This window comes from Bicyclus anynana, chromosome 18 (genome assembly GCF_947172395.1).
Source record: "Bicyclus anynana chromosome 18, ilBicAnyn1.1, whole genome shotgun sequence".
Lineage (NCBI taxonomy): Eukaryota > Metazoa > Arthropoda > Insecta > Lepidoptera > Nymphalidae > Bicyclus > Bicyclus anynana.
In genome coordinates this window covers 1,074,185-1,100,754 of record NC_069100.1, presented here as the reverse complement: position 1 = coordinate 1,100,754, position 26,570 = coordinate 1,074,185, and the positions used below count along the sequence as shown (strand labels likewise).

Here is a 26,570-nt window from a genome sequence, read left to right as displayed (position 1 = left end):
GAGGAAACCTGCACACCAGAAAATTTCTTATTCTCTGCGTGTCCGCATTGGGCCAGCGTGTTGGACTATTGGAATAACCCCTCTCATTCTGAGAGGAGACTCGAGCTCAGCAGTGAGCCGTATATGGGTTGATAACGACGACTAACTACCGTATCATGCCCGTTTGCTTATAAGAAGGAAGTTGAAAGTTATATTAAGTATGACGCTTTATGAAACAGTTAACCAGTGAAGTTTTACTATTATCCTTATTTCCATCATGCTTGATAGCATGAGAGTAGCATGGCTGTGGTATGATTTGAGGTGTACGGTTGCCAGTGAAATTATTATAGGTAATACTCGTGTGCAATTACCCTTAATTGAATAGTAGTTTGTAGCTTGACCTGTTGGCTTATTTGCTAATTAAAGACACATGAGGCTCCACCTATGCCTCAGGTTTATGGGCACTCTGTCTGTCTGTCTGTTACCTCTCAATGACTAAAGTATTAAACGAATTTGGATGAAATTTGGTACAGAGATAAATAGAACATTGGACTAGAACATAAGGTATTTTTATCTCGGAAAAATCCATGGTAAAAATAAAACAATTTTACATGGACAAAGTGGGTGTCCGTTAGTAAGTCTATAATCATATGCTTAGTCCGTAAATAATTATTACTTTAAAAAGAAAAAAGAAAAAATCGTTTGTTTGTTTTCATAAAGGTAAATATTTAGTATTATTAATTTTCAAATGTTCATCTTTTTTTTTAACACACACAGTAATCATAGCCTGTGTTATGGGTACTAAGCTGATTTTTTCAACCCATATTCGGCTCACTGTTGAGCACAAGTCTACTCTCAGAATGAGAGGGGTTAGTCCACCACGCTGGCCTAATGCCGATTGGCAGACTTTGTAAGAGTTAAAAAAATTCTCAGGTGTGCAGGTTTCCCCACGTTTTTTTGTCCTTTATCGTTTGGGACAAGTGATATTTAATTTCTTAAAATGCACATAACTGAAAAAGTAGAGGTGCATGCCTCGGACCGGATTCGACCCTCCAGACCGGAATACAGCAATACTGCTTGGCTACAGAACAGTACTTACATTGAACGCTGAGCTGCACAGTGCTTCGCATGGGCGTGTCGCGCTGCAACGCTTCGTGCTTCGCTTCGCACGTGAAGTCTGCGTAGTCGTCGTCTGCTGTCGCTTTGAAGTGGACCCTGGGGACAGACATAGTCAATATAACATTAGATAGGAATAACATCCATTCATATAAGTCTGTAAGTCAAAACTAGACAAACCCAAAAAGAACACAGTAAAAGCTATCTTATCATAATATACAAATTATGTCCAAATGAGAATGGTGGCACGAATACTATAGTTCCTTTCATGTAGGATGGTGAGGGTGACAGTTCGTTTCACTCTTGAAAGTTTGCTGCGATTTACGTTCTATCGCTACGATAGGCTACTGTCACCGTACATATCTGAAAAACACTTTAGCTCCTAACCCTTCTGCCACTAGTCGAGTCAAATAGACGTGGTAAAATAATTCGGACAAATAGTCCAAGAATTCGGAAAAATCCACAGCACAAGGGTGTCCAGACAAAAAAAACAAATAAAAACGTTAAATCTTTACTAATAATACAAAAGCTGAAAAGTTCGTTTGTTTGAATGCGCTAATCTCAGAACTACTGGTTCGATTTGCTAAATTCTTTCAGTGTTAGATAGCCCATTTACCGAAGAAGGCTATTTACTATCCCCGTATTCATACGGGAACATGAAACACGCGGGTGGAACCGCTCGCCGTCAGCTAGTACTTCAATAAAAGTTTTTATTATTTTGCTTACGGGCTTCTGTCTGTAAACGTTCTAGAATCCTCTGTTATCTGTCAATCACCCTGCGACTGAGGTCTTAAGTATCACATGGAACTACATCTAGAACCTTCTGGATAACAAGTAACGTAAACAAAGTACACAAAAGGTATGTTTAATAGAACCTTCTGGATATCAAGCAAAGTAAACAAAGTACGCAAAAGGTTAAAAAAATGCTCTTTTTTGTTTCAGCACAAGATCAAGAGAACTAAACACCCCGCGTCCACTGCACTGTTTCCGGTAAAAGTAAAACTTTCACAAAGCGTTCGTACATTTTCATACATTTCCATACAATTCTTTACTCAAACGCATTCCATTCAAGCCATTACTTGCATGCACGCGTCTCGAATGGTGGCTACAGAGTTTAATGTAATTCGAGAATTTCAGTGTCTAGTGGATGCAATTAAAACGGGTGTACCCCCCTATTAACTCAAACCCCCCAGGGTACAGGCTTGTATGGAATTTGTCTCTTTAATATCGAGTATAATGTATTTTATGTAGAACAGTATGTAGGTGATAGTGTAAGAGCCAGTGGATTTATTGTAACTCAATTTTCATTTTAATAATTAGCAAAAGCCTGCAACTCCATCCGCAGGGGATTCGGATTGAATCAAATCAAATCAAATCAAAAATCATTTATTTCAAGTAGGCTCAGTTTACAAGCACTTTTGACACGTCAGTTGACTATTTGTAAAGATTCTACCACCGGTTCGGAAGGCAGGTTCTGCTGAGAAGATACCGGCAAGAAACTCAACAGTTGCTCTTTTGAAAAAGTCATTGTGGATAACTTATACATATTTATGTAATTCCAGTTAATTATTGTGGTTTAATTATAGTTTCAGAGATCAGCCTGAATATAGGTAAACATAAACTGAAAATAAATTTGATTGATTTCCGCTGCTTCTAGTCTTTTATTATTACAGATACTCGATATCTATTTCATTTTTAATACGCCTTGACAAAAATTATTTTAATGGGTTAACTTTGATTGTTTAATTTAACTTGTCTCGTGACAAGTATGACAAAAGTTACATTTTTCTATTCATTATTTAAAAGTTACACGTGTTATTTTTGCATCAGCTCTTCGACTATGTACGTAATTATTTGAGATGAAAGCCACATGCGTCTAACTGAGGGCGGTCTACTTTGTGGGAGCGAAATTAAGATCTCTCATTGCTTTAGCTCAATTACTTTTTTACTTTTTGTTCACTCTTTTACACAGGATGTAGGCTAAGAGCCTATTGTAAGTTTTGGCGTACAGAAGAATCATACACATATGACTAGTCGTTCACTCTTTTACTCTCTTTTAGGATGTATATATATATAGGTATATGTATATGTATATAGGTAGCTTATTGTAAGTTTCTGCATACTTAAAGAAAAGTCGTATATATAATAGGGACGATGACAGATTTTTAATTTGTATATAAATTAGGAGTATGCTAATAGTAAAGCAATTTTGTAAAAGTAACAGGGTATCTGCGATCATTACTTTCGGAGCTACAGGGATTTAAAAGGTCAGATTTGCGGCGCTGTCGCGGATCCCTGAAAAAAGCCCCATACAAAACGATTTAATGACGTCGTAGGTTCATAACGATCGTTAGATTTGTATGGGCGTTCAAACAAAATTACTAATATCTTTGTTATTTGTGCGTTTAAGTTTATAGTTCAAATATTGAAAAATGTCACATTTCATGTAAAGAAGCTAAAACTGGAAATTTTATAATCTCATTTGTTTTGCTAATATCCAGACAATCTTTGCTTTTTATGTATAAATTAGTTAACATTGACTTTATTTACCCGAATGTATCATTTAATATATTCAAACCTAGTCATCATCCCCATTAACTTTGTCAATTTACTATTCCTTTCATAGCAGAAGCCGTCTACAAGAAATTCTTTTCTTAGGGTGAAATTATCGCTACGAAAAGTAGCCTATGTTCTTTCCAAGTTTACTTTCATCTGTACCACAATTAATTATATTAATGGCTTACAAGTCATAGTTATAATTAGCTTTGACTTTTTTTTTTTCATTAACGTTTTTTATTTTTTTACAAGTTAGCCCTTGACTACAATCTCACCTGATGGTAAGTGATGCAGTCTAAGATGGAAGCGGGCTAACTTGTTAGGTATTGTTAGGTTGTTGTCATTTATATAAAAATAATCAAACGCGCAATATGTGTGTTTGAACCCTAGATCTCATGAATTTGAGTTAAGTGCTTTAACCATTGAGATATTACCGTAATTACGATTAAGTTTGAGGGGATAGGGGAATATCGGACGAATTTTTAATAAAAAACCTTATCCAAACTCAGTAATCTGCGCTACAAAAAGCCGTGATAGCCCAGTGGATATGACCCCTGCCTCCAATTCCGGAGGGTGTGGGTCCGAATTTTGCCCGGGGCAAGCACCTCCAACTTTTCAGTTGTGTACATTTTAAAAAGTCAATATCACGTGTCTCAAACGGTGAAGGAAAAACATTGTGAAGAAACCTGCATGCCAGAGAATTTTCTTAATTATCTGCGTGTGTGAAGTCTGCCAATCCGCATTGGGCCAGCGTGGTGGACTATTGGCCTAGCCCCTCTCATTCTGAGAGGACACTCGAACTAGACAAGAGTAGTGGGTTTAAGCTAAGTCAAACCACTCATTTTTTTATGAAGCCACAGACAATACCGTCGCATCTTATTGAGGTCAAAATTCAAATGAAAAAAATACAACAATATCATTTTCAACCTGTGAAAGTTATTTTAAAAAGGTATAATTCATTTTTGAAACAATGTAGCCGAATTTTTTATGCATTTCGGATAATTAATTAGGCTCGCGCCGCGACATTTTGATTTAACGTTAATCCCGTGAATTCGCGCCGAATAGCCGCCATTTTGAATTTATTACATACTCGGTTTGCCCGCGAGTTTACACGTTACTATGCACTATGTACTTTATATATTTTGGTTATACTAAATGACGAGTCATGTATTTAAAGTTGCTTCAGAAAATGCTTAGTCGGTCATACTCAAAGTTCATTTATTTCTTAGTTTACAAGCAATTTCGAAACGTCAGGTAATATTACTAGACAATAATTGTTAAAGGTGATAATAATTGGTCGAAAACTTACAATTAAAGTTACGAGGGTTCCAAAGGCGCCTTGGTCCGAGAAGAGCCCATAACAAACTAAGTTAGATTTATTTTTTGTTTATCACCATTTTACAAATTTATCTGGAACTAAGTATACAATCGTATAGTGCAGTTCTATGCCAAGCATTTTTCTAGACCTAGAGTTTATCATATCCAGTTTCTGATCATGAAGTCCGGGGTTCGAGTCCTTGGTCCTGGGAGACATGAAATCTTAAATTATCCTTTCTGACAAGAAGTTTTCAATAGCAAATGATTTGGGAAGCTGATTTTACGCCCTCGTGCTTGAGAGAGTATGCTATACTTACTTTACCGTCAGTCATTATCAATAACATCTGAATAATAAAGCAAGCCTCAATAGCTCAACGGTAAAAGCGGTTGGACTCATCACCGAGGGGTGGTGGTTCGATCCCCGTCCCGTGGGTCTATTGTCGTACGCACTTCTAGCACAGTCTTTCCCGACTAGTTGGAGGGGAATGGAAATATTGGTCAATTATTATAAAAATATGGCTAAAATTTTTTTTTTTTTTTAAACTGGTTATGAAGTCAAAAATTATCACCGCAAAGCAGTGTGGCGAGTCTTACCCTCTAATTCCTCTCATAACCTATTTTCGTACAAAAGCCTTAAAAGTACCATAAAAATACTAGATTGATCAATGATATTTTATACTAGAGATGGGGCATTAGCACATCAAAACTGAGGAGGACAAACGTGGAAAATAGCCTAATTTCATTTTCTGACAAGGTGATTTTGTTGGGTCGTAACCTATTTAGTATAGTATTAAATTATCATTGAGATTGATAAAAACATACCACTTTTGCTAAACTAATAAATAAATAAAACAACATCCTATCCACTTCCTACATTTGCCACAGTACACTTTTTCAGTCGAATCTAACTCGCCATTTCAATTTTATAACAAAAATTTCGTCCCAAAATTTCAACTCAAAACGTAGCTGCACAAGATAAGCTGTTCTTATTTAATTCCACAAAAGTCGAGCGCCACAATGCGCTGCAACTATTGTAATAAACTTTTCGTGCATTTTGAACCATAATTAATTCCACACGTAACACTCACGTCACAGTTTAATCTCGACGTAATGTTGGATTTATTTCGTTACTTAGCTCAGACACAATGTCACAGTTTTAATGCTGTATTTTGACTATTATTTTGTACGTGTGCTAGTTTTTTAATATGTCCCAGTTCAGAAAATGAAGCTTAATAATGTCATTTACTCTTGAATTAGAATGTTCTTAAATTTAATAATAATTTTAAAGTTTACCTCAGATAAAGTGGAGCTAATGGCGTATGAAGGTAAACATGATTTAAGAAACAAGTCGCAAAATTGATTAGTGGCAGATTATTTATACAATTTTGAACATTTTGAACTATAATTAATTCCACACGTAACACTCACGTCACAGTTTAATCTCGACGTAATGCTGGATTTATTTCGTTACTTAGCTCAGACACAATGACACAAAAGACACAGTTTTAATGCTGTATTTTGACTTTTATTATGTCCGTGTGCCAGTTTTTAAAAAGTTTTTAGTTCATATTAGTATAATAAGTTTATTAAGGTTTTCAATTTGCTGTAATCCATACTAATATTAGGTTGTAGAAAGTAATCTTTAGATTTACTGAACCGATTTTGAAAATTACTTAACCACTAGAAAGCCTTATTACTTATGAAAATGTCATAGGCTATATTTTTGCTCCATATTCTCACGGGAACGGATACAACGCAGGTGAAATCGCGGGCCGTGGGCTAGTAAAAACAGGACGCTAAAACGTCGAATAAATAAATCCCATTCCGCTTGTATTATTTTGTTCGAAACATCAATTTGAAAGTTTCGATGAACTTTTGTTCCGTATCATGTTTGTATATGATGTCGTTTTAATGGAAGGGACATTTTAGTGCCATATTGTGTGCAGGCTACTAAAACTACTTCATTCGTCGTTGTTAGTATTTTAAACGGCCTATTTCAGAGGCCTCTAGCCTTATAGGAGAAGGGATTTAGAGTTTAGACCTATGGTGCCGCTTCATTGTGGATTGGTGGGCGTACGGTGGTAATATGACCTACAGACATCACACGGGCCCTATGGTTAACTTCAGTGCCCTTTATTTAGGACACTGGTAGTTACCGGTAAATTTTGTACAGCTGGCCTGGTCTTTCAACCTATTAAAATAAACATCAAATCTATTGACAAAATGTCATTTACGTAGTGTGTGAGTGTGTGTTTACCAGTAAGCACTAGATGACACTTTTACATAAAATCTCAATCTCGTATATGTCAACTAGCATACGCCAAAGATAGTGAATAAGCCTGCTAGTCACTGAACATCATAATGATCAGCCGATGGACGTCCACAGCTGGACGTAGGCATTTTAAGCACAACGATCTCGAGCCGACAGCATCCAGCGGCTCGAACAACACTGCGCTTTTCGGTGCGGGGTTGCCTTTACAGCACCTTGGGACCCCAACGTCCATCGGTTGGTCATTATTAGATGCTAATGATATTGAGCATTAGGATGCCCACGGACAGACAATTTTCTGCGTTTATCTATACTAATATTATAAAGCTGAAGAGTTTGTTTGATTGAACGCGCTAATCTCAGGAACTACTGGTCCGATTTGAAAAATTCTTTCAGTGTTAGATAGCGCATTTATCGAGGAAGGCTATAGGCTATGTATTATTTCCGTATTTCGACGGGAACGGGAACCACGCGTGTGAAACCACGCGGCGTCAGCTAGTCTATAATATTTGCGTTATTTCTTCCATTCCATTGCAATAAAAGAGCGATATTTTCGTAAATAACGCTTTGATTAATTTTCTAAATTTTCTTGCGAGTGGTATTGTAGAACTAATGTTGTTGTCTCATGGCGCGCATCTCTCAATCTGAAAGTACTACAAGTATTTCTTGGGGGGAAATTTCAAAGCCTAAAAATACATTCAATTAAAAAATAAGCAGAAACGGAACCTAGTGAAATAAATTGATGAGCTGATAGCCTTTGGAAAATCTTTCCACATCGACTTTACTGCTAAACATCTTCAAGTCTCCAACAACATTCCGCTATAAGCCGTTTTACCAAGAAAACCCTGTTTTACTGGACCTTAATAAAGTGTTGTTTTCTGTCATCACTTACTTTATGTTATAACAATTTATTTTGCAATTCTTTTTGTATTGTACGTACTTTAGTATTGCTCACTTTTGAGAGATTTTCGGTCGTTATAGTTATTTTTTTTTTGAACTATTTAATTATACCAAAACATTTAATGTCGTTTTTCTGTTTTCAGGAGAGTTAATGTGTTCATAAATATTATGTATTATTCTAACAATTGTAATAATTGTAAGGAATAAATAATTCTGTTTTCAGAGCAACGCAAATTTCATTTGTCTAATAAAATACTATCGTCTTATATCTTATATATTTTATAAAATGAAATATTGCACTTCATTACACAAGGTTACTTGATTAAACATAAAATGTCCATGTCTTTTTAGAAAAAAAAAATTAATCAACTTCAAAGATGCGTTAGGTATTTTATAAAACGAAAAATAACATATTACCTATGTCCTTTTAATTTATCAGTTTGAAGGCGGTGCTATATCAAAAAGACTCTTAAAGTTTTTTTTTTTGGCACCGCCTTCAAACCGATTTAGAGTGCATGTTTGAAGTCTATTAATTTTTTTTTTACTAAAACGATTATAAAGGTTATAAATAATAATCAATATTTTATAAATATATTTTATCAGAAGAATATATTATATCAAGTTTCGAATATACCTTTGTAAAAACTAAGTTGTAGGTTGGTTTTAGATTCAATGAATAAATGCATAGACTTTTTTACGAAAGCGTACAACATATGCATGGTAAATAGTCCACGAAATTTAAACCGGGGAAATGCTATTTTATGCCTCTGTATCTTTTACCCAACTGCTATAGAGGAGTTATGTTTTTGAACATATGACTCAATTTTTAACTCCAACAGATTTCAACATCTATTATATTAATCTCCTATAATATACTTCAGATTTTGCATTATGTTTTTAAATTAGGTTATTTAAAATTTGATTTGGTAATTAGGACAAATATTTTAAAACAAAAAATCAGTTTTAAGTATTTATCGTAAAAATAGAAAAAAAGCATTTTATGGAGTGAGTGAAGAACTTGACGCCTGACGTGAATGATGTTTGTACCTACTGTATTTGTAAGGATTTGTTTGGTAGCCAGGTGTCAATTTAATGCACACGGGTAATACAGTCTTGAAACTCCCTATTAATTATACTTTGACGTATTAATCGTTATGTGATGATATCTGTCACTTCTCTGTACTGGTAAGCCGTATAAACGAATATCGTTCCAAAAAGTTTATAATGTCACATCCAGTAAGTATATTTCTATGCGGTTGACTCCAGAACATTTTGCAAAAAGTAATTTATGTTTTGTTTGTCGGTATGTTTGTCACAGGCGACATTTAGCGATTATGTAGCGGAGTGGCGTAAACTCTGTACATTTGAATTAAAACTTTGACATTTCGTTCCATTCCGGCGTAGATGGCATCCCGAGATATTTTGTTTTATTTATACAGTAGTATGTGTGTGACTTCATATGCGTTGATTTATATATCTGTTAAACCCACTAATAATAATAAGATTATCGCTGGTTAAAGCCGAAAAGGAAAAAGTATCAAAATACTTGAACCTTGCTCACGAGATAACCGCCATGTGGAATGTTGAGTCAACTATTATTGTTCCGATAGTTGTTTCAGTCAATGGTCTTATAGCGAAAAGCTTCGACCAACACCTTAAGAAGCTTTCGCTTAACTGTTGGATCAAGAGTCGGATACAAAAGGCAGTGATTCTTGAGACGGCGCGTATTGTGAGGAGGTTCCTCACTCTGGAGCCCTGACCACCGGTTGCTTGGGCACTCAAATGTACCGCAGCGGGAGGGTGAAATTTTTTTTTATAAATTTTTAATAATGTTTTGTTTTTTATACTTATATTGTTAAAAATTAAAAAAAAAGAAGTAATAAATAAATGAGAGAGTAAAAATAAGATTATCGTATTAGTATGGATAGGTTCGCGCTTGACCACGATCTCACATGATGGTAATTGTGTGAAGATGCCTTTTCACTGCAGTCTTAAAAGCGCCCAGGTTGTAACAATTAGGAACTACTAACTTCGGGAGAGAGTTCCATACCCCAACCATGCGAAGAAACGAAGAAACAGTTCTAGGGATGTCAATGACATAGGGATGGAAACCTACCCGGTGTCTTGTAGTGCACACTCTTCACTGTGGTATTTTTATTTACAAAATAGCCCTTGACTACAATCTCACCTGATGTTAAGTGGTGATGCAATATAAGATGGAAGCGGGCTAATTTGTTAGAAGGATGACAATCCACACCCTTTTGGTTTCTACACGACATCGTACCGGAACGCTAAATCGCTTGGCGGTACGTCTTTGTCGGTAGGGTAACTAACCGCAGCCGAAGCCTCCCACCTGGGACCTGGACCAATTAAGATAATCTTAATCGGCCCAGCCGGGAATCGAACCCAGGACCTCAGTTTTGTAAATCCACCGCGCATACCACTACGCACCACGAAGGCCGTCAAATCTCCTACATTTTTTTAACTAACTTAAAAATTTAGCTATTTAACTAAACCGATGCAAGTCTTGTAAAGTACGTATGTACCCAGTTTGACCTCATCATAGTTTGCGAGTCGCAAACACCACCCGTTAACCCCTTAATGATTTAAATCGCCAACAATAAAGGGAGTACATTACAAACTAAGTAAATACAGATACAAAATGATAAAATCAGGGTCCCATACGCTTTCGCAACTAATTCCGAGGCGGACAATCTGTGTCACAGTGTGATATGGGTCCGTTTTGCCCCAATCTCCCCAAGATTGGGGCACAATGTACCCATCGCGGGGCACGGGTGAAATATAGCCTGCGGTTTTATGTGTATCTAATGTGTTAGTTGGATTGGCTAAGCGTTAAGATCGGCCCTTTCATAAGGAAATTGTTTTATTAGTGGGATTTATTGGTAAAGGGAAAACAAGTTATTTGGCTGTACGCCTAATTAAGTATAGCTTATATATATTTTTACTAATTATAAGTTTTGTAATTGTTTTCTTTTTGTGTTGTATAAAAAGGGCTTGCGCTTTATGTACTTAGTAGCTGGTGGAATTTATTAAGAATTATTATTATACATGCCACAAAAGGTTTATAATATGACCAATATGCCCCTTACTCCTCCAATCGGTCGTGAATACTGTGTTAAAACTGGGTAACACAATAATCGGGCAGGGATTGAATCCATATCCTGAGTGTAAATTCCGATCCGACCTCATAGGCGTGAAGCTATTGGGACTTAAACTATTATGAGGTTATTGAAGAAGAGGAACTGAAAAATCATGCTTTTTTACCCGGGCTAAGGTCCACCGATGGAGTTTAATTCGAGCTATGAAGGTTGATTCATGGCTTAAAATGCTTTCCTTGATAGAGTGTGACACCACTAACTTTCAACAGCCTTTGAAAACTTTTTTTGACGACCTCCGTGGCGCATTGGTATTTTCATCCTCCTCCTAACAAGTTAGCCCGCTTCCATATTAGATTGCATCATCATTTACCATCAAGTGCGATTGAAGTCAAGAACTAACTTTTAAAGATTAAAAAAAAAAAAGAAAAATATTTGTAAGAAAACAAAATCCAATATTTCATGACAAGGGCCTAAAGACCTCATAAGGTCACAGACAGGCATTTTAAAGTTAAAGTAAGACAATATAACAAAATTAGCACATACCTGGATATAGTCGTGTATCTTGTCGATTTCGGATTACCGGTGGGTCCCTCCACTTCCTTTACTTCCTCTCTTGATACTGAAACAAACAAAAATACCATATTATTTACTAATACAAAGATTCAATCAAAACAGTGCTTAATATAAAGTAATATTTCAAGTTAAGGTTAAAAAAATATGCCGTTTCCAACAACCAGTTAATTGTAGTGCAAAAAAGTCAAAATAATGTTAAGCTCTCACAAAACACCTCCCCACAGAATATGTTAGGAAATGAAACAAAATTTTCCAAAACACAGTTACGTACATTTACACAATTAACCAATTTCAGCTTTACGTAGGGTAGTTGTAAATTATATTTCTACATTTGCATGCAGGAACTATTAAAGTCCTCGAGTTAAAACTATCCACCTCCCTGTTCGGAGACATTAAAAACCGGGAACGCTAGAGCTGAGAACTTTATAGACATGCCACGATATAATTAGGGCCTTTACACACGGAAATAACTTCACGCACGGTTATAACGCTAAAATAGAATTTAAATGAAACACTTTTTACAATTAAGTTGAATGTGTTGTGCATATAAAGCAAGGCTGTACCGTTATATAGCTGACTAATACTGTAACTCATAACAAACCGAACTTCTTATTGTCATGTAATATCGACTAGCTCTCCTAGAATTTGTTTATTATATTTTCTAATATTAGAAGCCTAATTTATAAGTCACTGCAGAATCAGGCTTATTCGAATTTCAACTTTATGTTTATAGGATACCACAATTAAAATGTTAAGCTCTTCAGCTTTATAATATTAGTATAGATGGTGCTGAGACGTGGACTCTGAGAGAAAGCGAGAAACAAAAGATAGACGCTCTAGAAATGTGGTGCTAGAGAAGAATGTTTGGCATATCCGGGACACTGTTCCGATCCATCATTTCAATCCTCCAAGAACTGGGCATCAAATAGCTTTCTTCCATAGTCCAATATGGCATACTGACATTCTTTGGTCATATCACACGAAGAGATGACACGTCCACAGAGAGACTTGTGGCGCGGGCTGACCAAGTAAAAACCGCTTTCGCCTATTATCCTCAATCGCGGCAAACTTTCAAGAGTGATACGAAGTGTCACCTGCTCCATGATAATGAGCAGGAACTATAACAACGAAGTTGCCCTTGAAAGGAACAATGTCACAGCGCTGTTACTTTACAGAATGCAGGGGTTGCCCTTTAAACTAACCTACGGAACAAACCTATAATGAATTACATTCACGTCATAAAATCTAGTTTGCATCACAAAATATCTTCAAAACGCACGTTAATAATAATTATGTAAATAAAAATAAAAATAATAGTAATGATTTTAAACTTATTTCGTGGTTGTTCATTATGAATGATATTTAAACGGGTACATACCACGATAAAGACGAGAATAAAAATCTCGTCGTTTTATCGTGGTATGTACCCGTTTAAATATCATTCATAAAATAATACTACTTTACGTAGCTATTTTACATGCACAAGAAGAACTTCTATTATTATAATTTAGTTCAAACTACCCTCTAATATTAAATCTGTGAACAGCAAAGCCGGGAGTTTTATAGACGCGCTATAAATTAAAATGGCACAAAAAGCTTATGAGACTTGGAAAATTGTTTGTATTAAGTTAACTACAGACCTAACTAACGCTAGTTAAAACTGTGTCCTAGTTACGATATTAAAAAACGGGAATTATATTCTTGAGAAATTCATGGCACGAAATAAAATAGTTAGTAATTATGTGGACATTAAAACGTTTTTATTTAGTAAACCATGAAACATGCTAGACTCTTTAGTTTAGAGTATATACGATCGGGAGATTCATTTTAGGTATAGAATGAAAGGAGAATAAGGGTTCCTGAACACAGGGAACAATATCTATCCATAATAATACGAATCCGAAAGTACGTCTGTCTGTTTTATCTTTTCACGGCAAAATTACATTTGGTTGAGATAAACTGGATCTTGTAGCAGAACATAGGCTACTTTATATCCCAGAAATATCTTTGGTTCTCGCAGATTTAAAAACAGAATTTCACATGTACGGAGTCAACAGTTGAGTATGGGCCTCGAGGCTTGACCTCCTTGCCCAAGTATTAGACGCGGGGTTACTTGCTCATCGGTGGATTTCTACCAGCCCCTTTCGGGGCTGAGGCATCTAAGCCTATGAGTAAAGTTTGCTTGTTGAGAGTCTCTGCGCGGACTGCGATTTGTCGCTATCCAGCGCTGGGGTGTCATGTCCGTTAGTTTGTCCCGAGCTGGTATAGCGATTCGGTGGCAACACTGCGCCAAGTCGGTCGGTCTTGGCCAGTATTTCGAAGCGCGCAAACTGCGATGCTTGTCCGGTGCTTGCATCATCCATCATCGTCGCCGTGACGTTGCGAGCATTCGCTAGTTGTTATCATTTGACGCCCTACTTGGCGCAGTTGATAAAAAAGAGATTCTGAGTTTAATTTTGAACTTGAACAGTTTAGTATATTCTAAATTGACTCAGTTCTAGTCTGGTGGTAAGCACCGCGACTAGTTGCCACCCTACCGGCAAAGACAGCCAAACGATTTAGCGTTACACGAAGCCGCGTAGATAACGTCAGAGGTAGGTATGAAGATTATACTCGTACCTAACATGTAAAAAGAAAAACAACAACAAAGAAAACAGAAGAAACATAGAAAGCAAAGGCGGTCTTATTGCTCATAGCAATATTTGTCAGACAACCTTTGGATAAAGGAATTAATTTAATGCGGGATAGTGCAAAAACCAAAAAAAAATATAATGTAATATATATTTTATAATAATATATGTATAACGAGTAACGAGTATGTAATAAATACATAATGAATTTTCCATCAAACCCAATTTTCAAAGACAAAGTCGAGTGTAACACAAAATAGTCGGGCTAATATTACAAACGTTCGCCCATGCGCCAATAAAGTTAACTGTAACTGCCACTTCTACACATATTTCAGGCTACGCACGCCCTAGAGGTATATTCGGCTTAATTTTAGCAATTTAGACATAACAGTCCCTTGGAGGACGAGATAGCTGCGCGCTGTGCCCCTACACAAATAATATTACACTGTACTTAATTTATTTAAGCTGTGCCATAATTTAACTATTTCGTTAGTCTATGGTATTGCTGTTAGTTTAGTTGTCAGTATATTTAAAACTAGCTGACGCCGCGCGGTTCACCCGCGTGGTTCCCGTTCCCGTTGAAATTTGGGGATAATATATAGCCTATAGCCTTCCTCGATAAATGGGCTATTTAACACTGAAAGAATTTTTCAAATCGGACTTGTAGTTCCTGAGATTAGCGCGTTCAATCAAACAAACAAACAAACTCTTCAGCTTTATAATATTAGTATAGATTATTTTCGAAACTATACAAGGTACAACCTTTCTTGATGAGTACGGTTTACTGACAAACAAATTAGAACCCCATTTCATAACTTATTTATTTTAAATTATGTGTGGTTTGTTTAAAAAATGTTATATAAAATAAATGAACCTTATATAATTGTTGTAAGCTTATTAATCAAATTTATTTTCATTAATTTAAGAACAAGTTGATTATAATTATTATTAGGTGTGAAATGACTAGTGATTTATACCCTCATTTTTAATATGTTTGTTGGTAAACAGTACTCATCAAGAAAGGCTGATCTCTAGGCGGCAACAGAAAGACAGTTCGTTTTTATCGGTAGTATGATAACTTGTTATGATGATAATAATTTTAATAACGCAATCGGGAATCGAACCTTGGAGATTTTTGTAAGTGATAGAATTATCGCTTCAAGAATATTCTGTCCCAATGTCGTAAAATCATTATTATTAATAGATTTCGAAAGGTATACGCGATTGAATTTTCCAAGATTTTCCAATTTGATTTCAGAATTTGACGTCTCATACGGTCTCTTGATTTCTCAATTTCGTTCGAGAAACTTTAATTTTTCGGTCTATCAATGTTATTTCTTCTAATACGTATTGAAAAACGTCGCACGAATTTACTTGCTTGAAATAAATATATTAATTTAAGTTTTTTTTCATTTTTTTCTATTTCTGTGTCTTAAAAATTATTTATTATTATTAAAAATAAATATACAAAAATGCATTGTGTTATTATACAAATATCTTGAAAATTCTACAAATAAGCATTATTACACATATTGTTATAGTCTTAAGCAAATGAAGAGGACAACCCCGGAATGAGACGTAATACGTTGTAAACTCGTATACATTCATTCGTTCTTCAAAGTTAAAAGTCTCAAAAGTTTCATAAAATCTCGTGCCCGTGCTGTAAGTTATTCAAAGCCAATGCAACTGATTTTGAAAAATTATCAATCGCCCAAATACTTTTTGAGCTACAAAACCACGTTTCAAAAAGCGATAAGCAAAGCCCCCTGTCTTTCAAATATTCATGATAACGTTAGAACTTGTAATAATTTCTATTTATAGTGTTGAATGACACATAAATTAGAATCTTCGGCAGAAAATTAAGAAATCAAAAGTCAGATCTGTTCGAGACGTCGGATTGAAGCGAGACGAAATTGGAAAATGGAGATTTCAATGCCAAAGACTTCTCGATATCTTTTAATTAGTTTGAAGAATTGGTGAACGATTCCATCGAATTCGTGATCCGAATATACACTGGAGGTTTTTTAAGAGCACTCAAAACTGAGGGTTTGATTCCATTATTGCCTTTTAGCAAACTCAGAAGTGATTACAAAAATAAGAAACTAATGTCGAACAAAGGTTATGATTTACAACATTTGCCAGGACAACTTAATTGACAAATCAAACAGTAAACAAAATGAGACCCTACAATGGCAGAGAATGAATGACCTTGAGTGAAGTCACGCACTTGTGAACGTTGTGTGTAGGGTTAAAGGATCCTTTGACTGTTAACAAACACTCCCCTTTTTCACTCAAGTCACTCTCCCCGCCTGTCCCAAGCCTATCCCAAGTAACTTCATAAAGAATTACACAACAAGAAATGTGGACGGCTCGAACGCCACGAACACACTGAAGCCGTTGCAACGCGGCGATAACATGCCTCAATCGATGATTAAAAAATGAAAACTTTTGGATACTATCTGATATTTATCATCATCATTTTCAGCCGATGTAATTAAACTGCTGGTCAAAGGCTTCTTGTAAGGACTTAGTCGGTCTTGAGTCATCTGCAATGTCCACCTAGCCGCCACGAGGTCGCCATTTTTCATACCCCCATACCTACTTTGGTTGGGGACCCCGAGGTTCATTGGCTCTTCCAAGTATGTGTCCCGCCCATAGAAGTCCGCAAGAGAACCAACGTGAACGAAAATTAGAAAATTTATTTGCCTATTTTTCGTATAAAAGTCGAGTGTTCTTAAGTTTGTATTTCACCTAAAATAGTATACAATAAATCTCGTTGGTACGCTGACACGGTTAATGTATGAACTGACAGAGAAGGACAACAAAGTGATCCTATAAGTACCTACGGAACTCTAAAAATCATAATAATATGAGGTTATTGTAACATAATTAAATTACTCCGTTGTGTAGCAAACATTACTATAATGTCATCATTATCAACCCATATTCGGCTCACTGCTGAGCTCGAGTCTCCTCTCAGAATGAGAGGGGTTAGGCCAATAGTCCACAACGCTGGCCCAATGCGGATGGGCAGACTTCACACACGCAGAGAATTAAGAAAATTCTCTGGTGTGCAGGTTTCCTCACGATGTTTTCCTTCACCGTTTGAGACACGTGACATTGAATTTATTAAAATGCACACAACTTAAAAGTTGGAGGTGCATGCCCCGGACCGGATTCGAACCAACACCCTCCGGAATCGGAGGCAGAGGTCATATCCACTGGGCTATCACGGCTCTTACTATGTACAATGTATAGGTATAAGCAGTAGGTATAAACACACACATAGGCATCGGCAACGGCTCCACTAACTAACTCCGACACAATAAACAATCGCAATTCGTCCATCAACGCAACCGACCAAATAAAATAACGATACGGGGAAACGTTTATAGCAAAACATTATACCGTGCCACTGATATACGAATAGTTAGATATTCACTTTTCAGCTGACTTCAAAATAAGGTATTGCATCAAATTTCGGTTTTCTTGATTCGGTGATTGTAGGTGTGCATTGATGAAAATATGTCAAACAATCAGCTGGCCTATTTACTATTTAGGTCTTTATTATCAATCTATTAAAATGAACATCAAATCAATTGACAAAATGTCATTTACCTACTGTGTGATATTCACCACAGATAACATTTTTACATTTCGTATATTATGTCAACTAGCATACGTCAAAGATATCACTTAGTCTGAAGGACCAGTAATTAATCTTATGTAATCGTATAAATTTAAGCGGCTAAAGTTACTGTTTGTCGCCGATAATCGATAGCTTATAGGTTGCTTGCGTAACTGAATGGGGTGAAGTTGCAAAATTGAATAAATCTAAGCGAAGCTTGACTGGGACTGCTAGTATATTTATAAATAAAAAAAACACCAATCTGTAATTTTGCACACTTTGTCAGGAGATCAGAAAAAAAAAACTTTACCTTTCACCCGGAGAAAATTTACCTATTGTTCCCGAGTGACAGAATAATTTTTGCACGCGGGTAAAGTAGTAACCAATAGATAGTTTAAATGTATTTTTTTCAACAAACATGTATCTTTAATAATGTATATCAAAACCGGCATCCAAGTTCCTGGAAAATATCTACCCCTTATGAAATAAAAGAGGGTTCCGTGCCATTAACCTATACATTAGTGTAAATCACGCTTGCATTTGAAGTAGAACGGGCGCGTTTCTCATCTTTTCAGATGGAATTGTATGGAAAAAAATGCATAATTCTGGCGCAGATAGTGACTTTCCTATTCAGTTCTTGCGGTGAATTTGTTTGGGGCGTTTTCTCGAATCGGACATTTTCCTTTGTCGCAAGACGGGCGTTAATTATGGTTTTGGAATGATTCCAGAAATTATTATATCATTGACTCATTTTAACTTGATAAGAAGTTTATTATTACCTACTTCATTCAATGGAATCTGGTAGTCCTACTTCTTGGGCTAGTAATATTCTTTATATTTTTATTGTTAGCACTAGCACTTGTTTCGTTGTAGGTTTTAAAATTAGGTCGATTTTCGAATCGAATCGTTTGAAAGGCTGGAAGATTGCTGCACTGATTTTCATGAAACTTTGATGGAAGATAGAGATTAATGGTCAATTTACAGAATAATTTTTATCCCGGAAAAACCACCGTATTTGGGTTATTTGTAAAAAACCGAACTTCACAACTTCACGCGGACGAAGTCACGAGTGTCCACTAATGTATAATAGATACTAATATTATAATGAAGTCAAGTTTGTGGTATTGTACAGGGTAATCAGTGGATCTACTGAACCGATTATGATACCGATATTCTTTTACTATTAAAAAGCCACGTTTTTGGCTCTTCTTTATCCCCATATTTTCAACAGAAATTACGCGAGTGAATCCGCGGGGCAACAGCTAGTAATTTATAATAATAATATTCTTTAGCAGGGGGTACGAGGATACAATATTTACATGGATACCAGGACATTTGGAAAAAAAAAGAAAAAAAAAAACATTTTTATAAGTATGCTACACATAACACCTCAACAACATTGTAATGCTTGATACCTTGACTATTTAGGCAGTCATGACTAAAAGTGGTATTAACATTAATGGTTTCACCCCCAAGCCCAAAGACCCCCAAAAACCACAAGGGTCATACCATAAACACCGGCGCGTGTTCGAGTGCTCGCGTCGTAAAGGAACGCAGAATTTTTTCAACTCGGTAATGATAACTCACGGGGAAAATACCCTGTTTTATATTACTTGTGCCCGGGAAATAATGTACTTTGTAGTTATAGCAACCGAGCGTTTCTCACTTGGGGGGAAAGAGGTGCTTTACGTTGTATTATAAAACTTTCTTAGAACGCGATGGGAGTGCAAAAATCACATCTATGAAATTAAAATATAAAACCATCTCTAAAGGGTACTTTGTATCCAGGAAAATTTTATGGTTCCCGTGGAATTTGTAAAATCAAATAGGTATATTTTTATTTCTGCAAATGATAATATTTTTGATTTATTCGCATTTAATTTCGGTAAGCCATTCACAAGCAAAAGTTAACAAGAGAACAAAGATTGGCTGCTGGGAGGCTTCAGCCGTGGCTAGTTACCACCCTACCGGCAAAGACGTACCGCCAAGCGATTTAGCGTTCCGGTACGATGCCGTGTAGAAACCGAAAGGGGTGTGGATTTTCATCCTCCTCCTAACAAGTTAGCCCGCTTCCATCTTAGACTGCATCATCACTTACCATCAGGTGAGATTGTAGTCAAGGGCTAACTTGTAAAAGAATAAAAAAAAAAAACAAAGAAAACGAAATACAGACGTCAATTGAATTTGACAGATATTGACACAGATAATAGCTACATGTAAATACGAAATTGACTTTTGACATAGACAAGAAATATTATTAATTTACCTGATGAGTGATGATGCAGTCTAAGATGGAAGCGGGCTAACTTGTTAGGAGGAGGATGAAAATCCACACTCCTTTCGGTTTCTACACGACATCGTACCGGAACGCTAAATCGCTTGGCGGTACGTCTTTGTCGGTAGGGTGGTACTAGCCACGGCCAAAGCCTCTCACCAGCCAGACCTGAACCAATTAAGAAAACCTCAATCTGCCCAGCCGGGTATAGAACCCAGAACCTCCGTCTTGTAAATCCACCGCGCATACCACTGCGCCACGGAGGCCGTCAAAAATAACCAACCAGTTTAACCATTGGCACACAATCACAGAGTCTTTACAAGTTATGAATAATGTAGTATAACCCTACATTTGCCATCAATCCATGGGTAATAAAGATAAGGGATGGCTGTAATAGAAAAATGCCAACCCCGACCCGCGCGCGTCCCGAAATTCATACCGGAATATTACATGTCGATATTCGTTAGATGCATCACTACACTTGGCCGCGCTGTGCGACATGGCTTACAAAATTTCGTTTATTTATTTATTTCTATAGCAACAGTCGATTAAAGTTCATAATTTTTTGACGACGGTAAACGTTGTTGTAAATTGTATGTCTGTCTACTACCGAAGCCTGTAAAAGGGTTACATAACCGATTAGGTTGTTAAAAAGCTGATTTTTCATATATTGTTTTTAAATATTCGAATATCATCAAATATATCCAAGTGGAGTATCAAATGAAAGAGTGCGTGAAAATGGTTTAAATTGTCAATAAGTTAGGCAGGTGAAGTTAAGTCATTAAAGGTATAAAATAATAACATTAATTTATAGAGATGTAATTACGTGGACGCACGTCAGTCATTTCGCGTCTCTTGCATGGACTGTTGGCCTCAGAGTCATTTACACAGGCACTGATGCTGGCTTTCCTGCTGATAGTTGTGCTGACCTACATCGTCAGCACTGTTATCAAACCCAAGAACTATCCACCGGGTAACTTTACGCGTTTTTGTAGAACAGGGCATTTGGTTTTTTTAACCGACTTCCAAAAAGGAGGAGGTTCTACGTTCGGCTGTATGTATGTTTTTTTTGTAGGCGGTGCCAAGCCAGTGTCGTGTTTTAATTAAAGCTGTTTCTGAAAGAACCACAGAAATTTTGTAGTTAAAACATGTTTAATTAAAACATCACTGGCTTGGCACCGCCTTCAAACTGATCAGAAGGTAGCACATAGGTAGGATGTTATTTTTTGCTTTTTAGTTAAAGTTATTTTTTGACTTGGAAGTCGGTTGAATTTTTTTTATTAACATTTTTATTCCATTGGTTATACGAGTACTATTATTGTGCTTCTTGGACTTCCAAACAAAACGTTCTCGAGCCGCCAGCATCCAGCAGTGGTCGTCCTTTGGCTGTTAAGGATGATGATGTTAATAAATTTTAGAAAATAACAATGTATCAGTAAAGTTCTATTGTTTTATTACCCTTCGATAGTTATGAATGACAGACATAAATAGCTAGAAATAATATAATTTTCTAGCGTTTATATTAGCTACGCATTAAAATATCGGGTGTATTCAAAATTCAAGATTAAAACTTGTTAAAGTATTAGTTTAAAAAGAGTACGGTAGAGATTCAGCTTAACGTATTTCCTAATGACCTTATATTTAAGGGTAACTTTTAATGATGTAAATTGTAAAGTACTTAACGAAATTCAAATTAATCCCGTGAAAGGGAGCTTTAGGTCCATGAGCTTTGACGATTAACGTGAATCGCATAATCTGTGTAAAACGAGTTTTTTGAAAAATATCTTTTGTAAAAAATAGCGGGCTTAGCAAATATATGAAAAATTTTAATAAAAAAAATTCAACCGACTTCCAACTCAAAAACTACCCTAAACTAAAAAGCAAAAAATAACATCTTACCTATGTGCTTCCTTGTGATCAGTTTGAAGGCGGTGCCAAGCCAGTGATGTTTTAATTCAAGCCGTTTAAATTACAAAATTTCTGTGGTTCTTTCAGAAACGGCTTTAATTAAAACATGACACTGTATTGGCACCCCCTTCAAACTGATCAGAAGGTAACACATAGGTAAGATGTTATTTTTTGCTTTTTAGTTTAAGTTAATTTTTGAGTTGGAAGTCGGTTGAATTTTTTTTATTAAAATTTTTATTTTTTAATTTTTAGTGTTAGCACACCTACTGAGTGTGAACAAAAATTATTAAGCAATTAGTTGAAACGTTATTTTCTCATGATAAGTATCTAAGTCATACAATCCCAATTTTAAAAATACTACCTTAACTCATATACAAAGTTTCACTCCCCCTTTATCCACGTAATATGAATATTCAGAAAAACGTGAAAGGTGACTGTCCTCCGTTTTCATCGTCCTCCATTTCATTAAATCGTTGACGAGTTCCATCGTCTGTGTATCGGCTCCATCATCAGACCGACTCCAGACCTTCATAAAATTGTAGTGGTTTAAAATACCTTATGGAAACACTAACAAACGCACTAGCCGTCTCTACGATTTTCGAAAGTTCCCCTCGATTTCTCCAGGATGCCATCATCAGATCCTGACATGAAAAAAATGGGACCACCCTGAAATCAAACCCTTCAAAACAAAAAAAGAATTTTCAAAATCGGTCCACAAATGACGGAATTATCGCTGGACATACATAAAAAAAAAAAAAAAAAAACATACATACAGCCGAACGTAGAACCTCCTCCTTTTTGGAAGTCGGTTAAAAAGAGAAGAAACCGAATAAAAAAAGAGTAACAGCAAACAAAATCATTGTTTTAAATTTTTCGCGTTCACTGTACAATGAAGTTACTAAAACTTGATCACGTCCACATAAAAGAACAATTAAAGGTTGCATAAAACTATTTTTTGTTTTGGCTGTATGTTTGTTTGTTCATGCTACTAAATAGATTTAAAACCCAAGAGTAAAAAGTTCTTTTATAGTAAAAACGTAATTAGTATACATAAGATTATATTTTACTAGCTAATGCCCGCGACTTCGACTATCACAAAATCAGTTCTTAGCGGATTCCTACTGACTATAAACTACCTCCCTGCCAAATTTCATCTTTGTATATCAAGCAGATTTCAAGATTTCATGTTGAATGACTTTTCGCATTTATATCTTGAGATAAATCTTAGTAAAATCTCAATTACTTTTTAAAAATCACTACTACCTACAATTTTTTATATAAAACCCTTTGAAAAATCCATCGAAAAAAGTTATAAAAAGATAAATGCAGGCAAATATAGATCTTCCACGTTTTTGGAAGTCAGTTAAGAATAAAGCCGACAACAGCTGATACAGAGAAGGGTGCGCCAGTGGATAGGTCACGTCAACGTCACCCCAGTGCTGTCCACTTTATAACATCTGACACTGACGTTGACGCGAACCAGTTGCCAAAAAGGTTGGAGGATAACCAGGGACACTCTACTCTTTACAAGTGTTTAGATTAACTTATTTCAACTATGCTCAAAAGCTCAAACATATCACTTGCTCCTTATTTGTATTTTTTTTATTGTGTCCCGCGGTTTTGCCTGCATTTACATAGCCTAGATACAAAAATGCACGGCATGCCTTATGGATACTTCGTAATATAGATAGGTTTACGTCAAGTGAACGGGCGACTTAGCGTCAGAAGTATATTCATAAGTCAGTTAATGCTTACGACAAATATTAATTAAAAACACTTTAAACAATGGACATTTAACAAGAATTTCAGTTGGGGTCTGGAATGGCGATTCTGCATAGGAAAGTGCAGTGTTGGTCGACCCCCTCTAGGTGGACTACGGTCATCAAGCGGGCTACAGGGAGCCGCTGGATGCTGGCGGCTTTAGGTCGTGTTAAGAAGTCTATGTCCAACAGTGGACTTCCGTCAGCTGTTGATGATGATGATGATGAATGAGAATTTGTGAACAATACCTAAACCCATTATTTTTTGTTGTTCAACTTAGACTCGAACTGTAGACTCATTGAGTCAAGATACTAGACAAACGAGAATATCCATCACTATATCCTATCATGCTTTTATTCTTTTTTATTTTAAAAAATAACCATGCTTTTACACAGGACTAAAATTACATTTACCTCATTTTATTTACAAAATTAAAGTTTATTTACAATTGATAAAACCACAAATAAACATTAATTTAAAACGCAACCACGGGGAACTAGTGATGTGCATAAACATGTCGATAATCGATAAAACCGCTCAGTTTAATAGAGCGGGTCGATTGTTTGTTAATTGAAATTGAAAACTTGCTTAATTAATGGCAGGGAGATAACGCCAATTAGTGATGGGACCCAATTATCGATATATTACCGCTAGTATCGAGTTTTCAACTCGTACGCGAGCACGGTTTCTGGGGCGTCTCGTCGACAGATAAGTGCGGTGTTGACATGTCGACTGTTGGAATTATTATAGGTAAAGGTTATAGCACACTATACTGTTTTAACTGCCGAAGCAAAATAAGTTAACCTGTTTTGATTGCCTGGTATAGGGCTTACTGGGCCAGGTTCAGGTCAATGGGTTATCAACCCATATTCGGCTCACTGCTGAGCTCGAGCCTCTCAGAAGTCCACCACGGATTGGCAGACTTCACACACGCAGAGAATCAAGAAAATTCTCAGGTACGCATTTTTCCTCACGATGTTTTTCCTTCACCGTTTGAGACACCGTATTTAATTTCTTAAAATATACATAACTGAAAAGTTGGAGATGCATGCACCAGACCAGATTCGAACCTACACATAACATCATATCCAATGGGCTATCACGACTTAATAAATAACCTAGCCCTGTACAGGGTTAAAATATGCTAATAATGATGTGATCAAGCTATAGTTATAAAACAAGTTGGTAGAAGGCCTATATCTTGGCACCCGCAAAATTTATTCCAGTTTAGAGTTTACGAATTGCAAACTAAAAGTTTACCGCCATCATCAGCTTAAAAGGTCCAAATTGCGTTCCGGTAGTTTGTTTAATTCCAGAATGGACCCAAACTAAAAATGGGGTAGGAAGTTTCTCTCATTGTGAGCAAAATGAGGGGTAAAGTTGGTATAATGACTGGGGTAGGCCATTTTTTGAGAGGCCATTTTGCGAGCGTAATGCATATTATTCGGGTTTTCTGCACTGAATACTTGTTATAGGTATACATACTTGTTGTGTATTATTTATTTCATTGCAAGGAATACAGCCGTAATAATTTTGCACATTTTTGAAAACCTTTCAAAAAAGCATAGCATGTAATTCTGTGTTTGTCTATGAATTAAAGCATCACATAAAATATAGCGATTTTCATGCGAGTTTTCTGTTTTATACTTTGTTAAACTTAAATAGAATCTAAAGGTGCCCACACACATTCATATTGTCTTAATCTTTTTTTTACAAATTCTGAGAAAACCTTCAATTTATCCGAGACAAAAGTAGCCCGCAGTCTTATTTATTTTTAAATCAAATTTCATTCCAATCGGTTTAGTAGTTAAACTCTAAGATTACACCCATATTGTCAATAATGTTTGCAACATAATTAATTGTGTGTGCACCCACTAAGGCAAAAAATCTCTGAAATAAGCCACTTTTTATACTGAAGAAGTCTGGAGAAACAAATATGTAGTAAATAAAGAATGTCTACATATGTGCATTGTGCAAACAAACTAATATAATAAAGTTGAAAAGTTCGTGTGTTTGTTTGTTTGATTGAACGCGCTAATCTCAGGAACTACTGGTCCGATTTGAAAAAATCTTTCAGTGTTAGATAGCCCATTTATCGAGGAAGGCTATAGGCTATATATTATCCCCTTATTCCCACGGGAACGGGAACCACGCGGGTGAAACCATGCGGCGTCAGCTAGTGTTTATATAAAATTACGGAATGTCGGAAACAAAATAAACAGACATCACTTTTACGTTGCAGTTTTCAAAATCGATAATGACACGACGTCAAACCCATCCGCTTCGAGTGTCTAGGCGAAAAAAAAGTAGTCTGAGAGCGAACGACTATTTATTGAGTACTATTTAATTCAATTAATTTACTTGTGGATTACATTGTTTTCACTATAATAATTATGGTAAAAACGAAAATTGGAACTTAAAAAGCAATTGCTGACATGTTTGATTTGAGTAAATCTGAACATGATAAATGTCTTGAATATCACTAAACGCTTGACTTTTCAAAAATACTTGTATATCTAGACCCCTAACATAACTAGAA

At 36.1% G+C, this 26,570-nt stretch overlaps 1 protein-coding gene across 2 annotated transcripts in view; it reads right to left on the bottom strand.

Annotated features, from left to right (window-relative positions):
• The window catches only part of LOC112046067 (nephrin), a 301,409-nt gene that overhangs the window by 106,457 nt on the left and 168,382 nt on the right, over positions 1–26,570 (bottom strand). For both annotated transcript variants that reach the window (XM_052886726.1, XM_052886727.1), the window contains exons 6-7: positions 11,800–11,875; positions 1,079–1,194 (exon numbers count right to left, since the gene is read on the bottom strand). In XM_052886726.1, the coding sequence (XP_052742686.1) occupies positions 1,079–1,194; positions 11,800–11,875 (192 nt within the window). The remainder of the gene's footprint in view (positions 1–1,078; positions 1,195–11,799; positions 11,876–26,570) is intronic.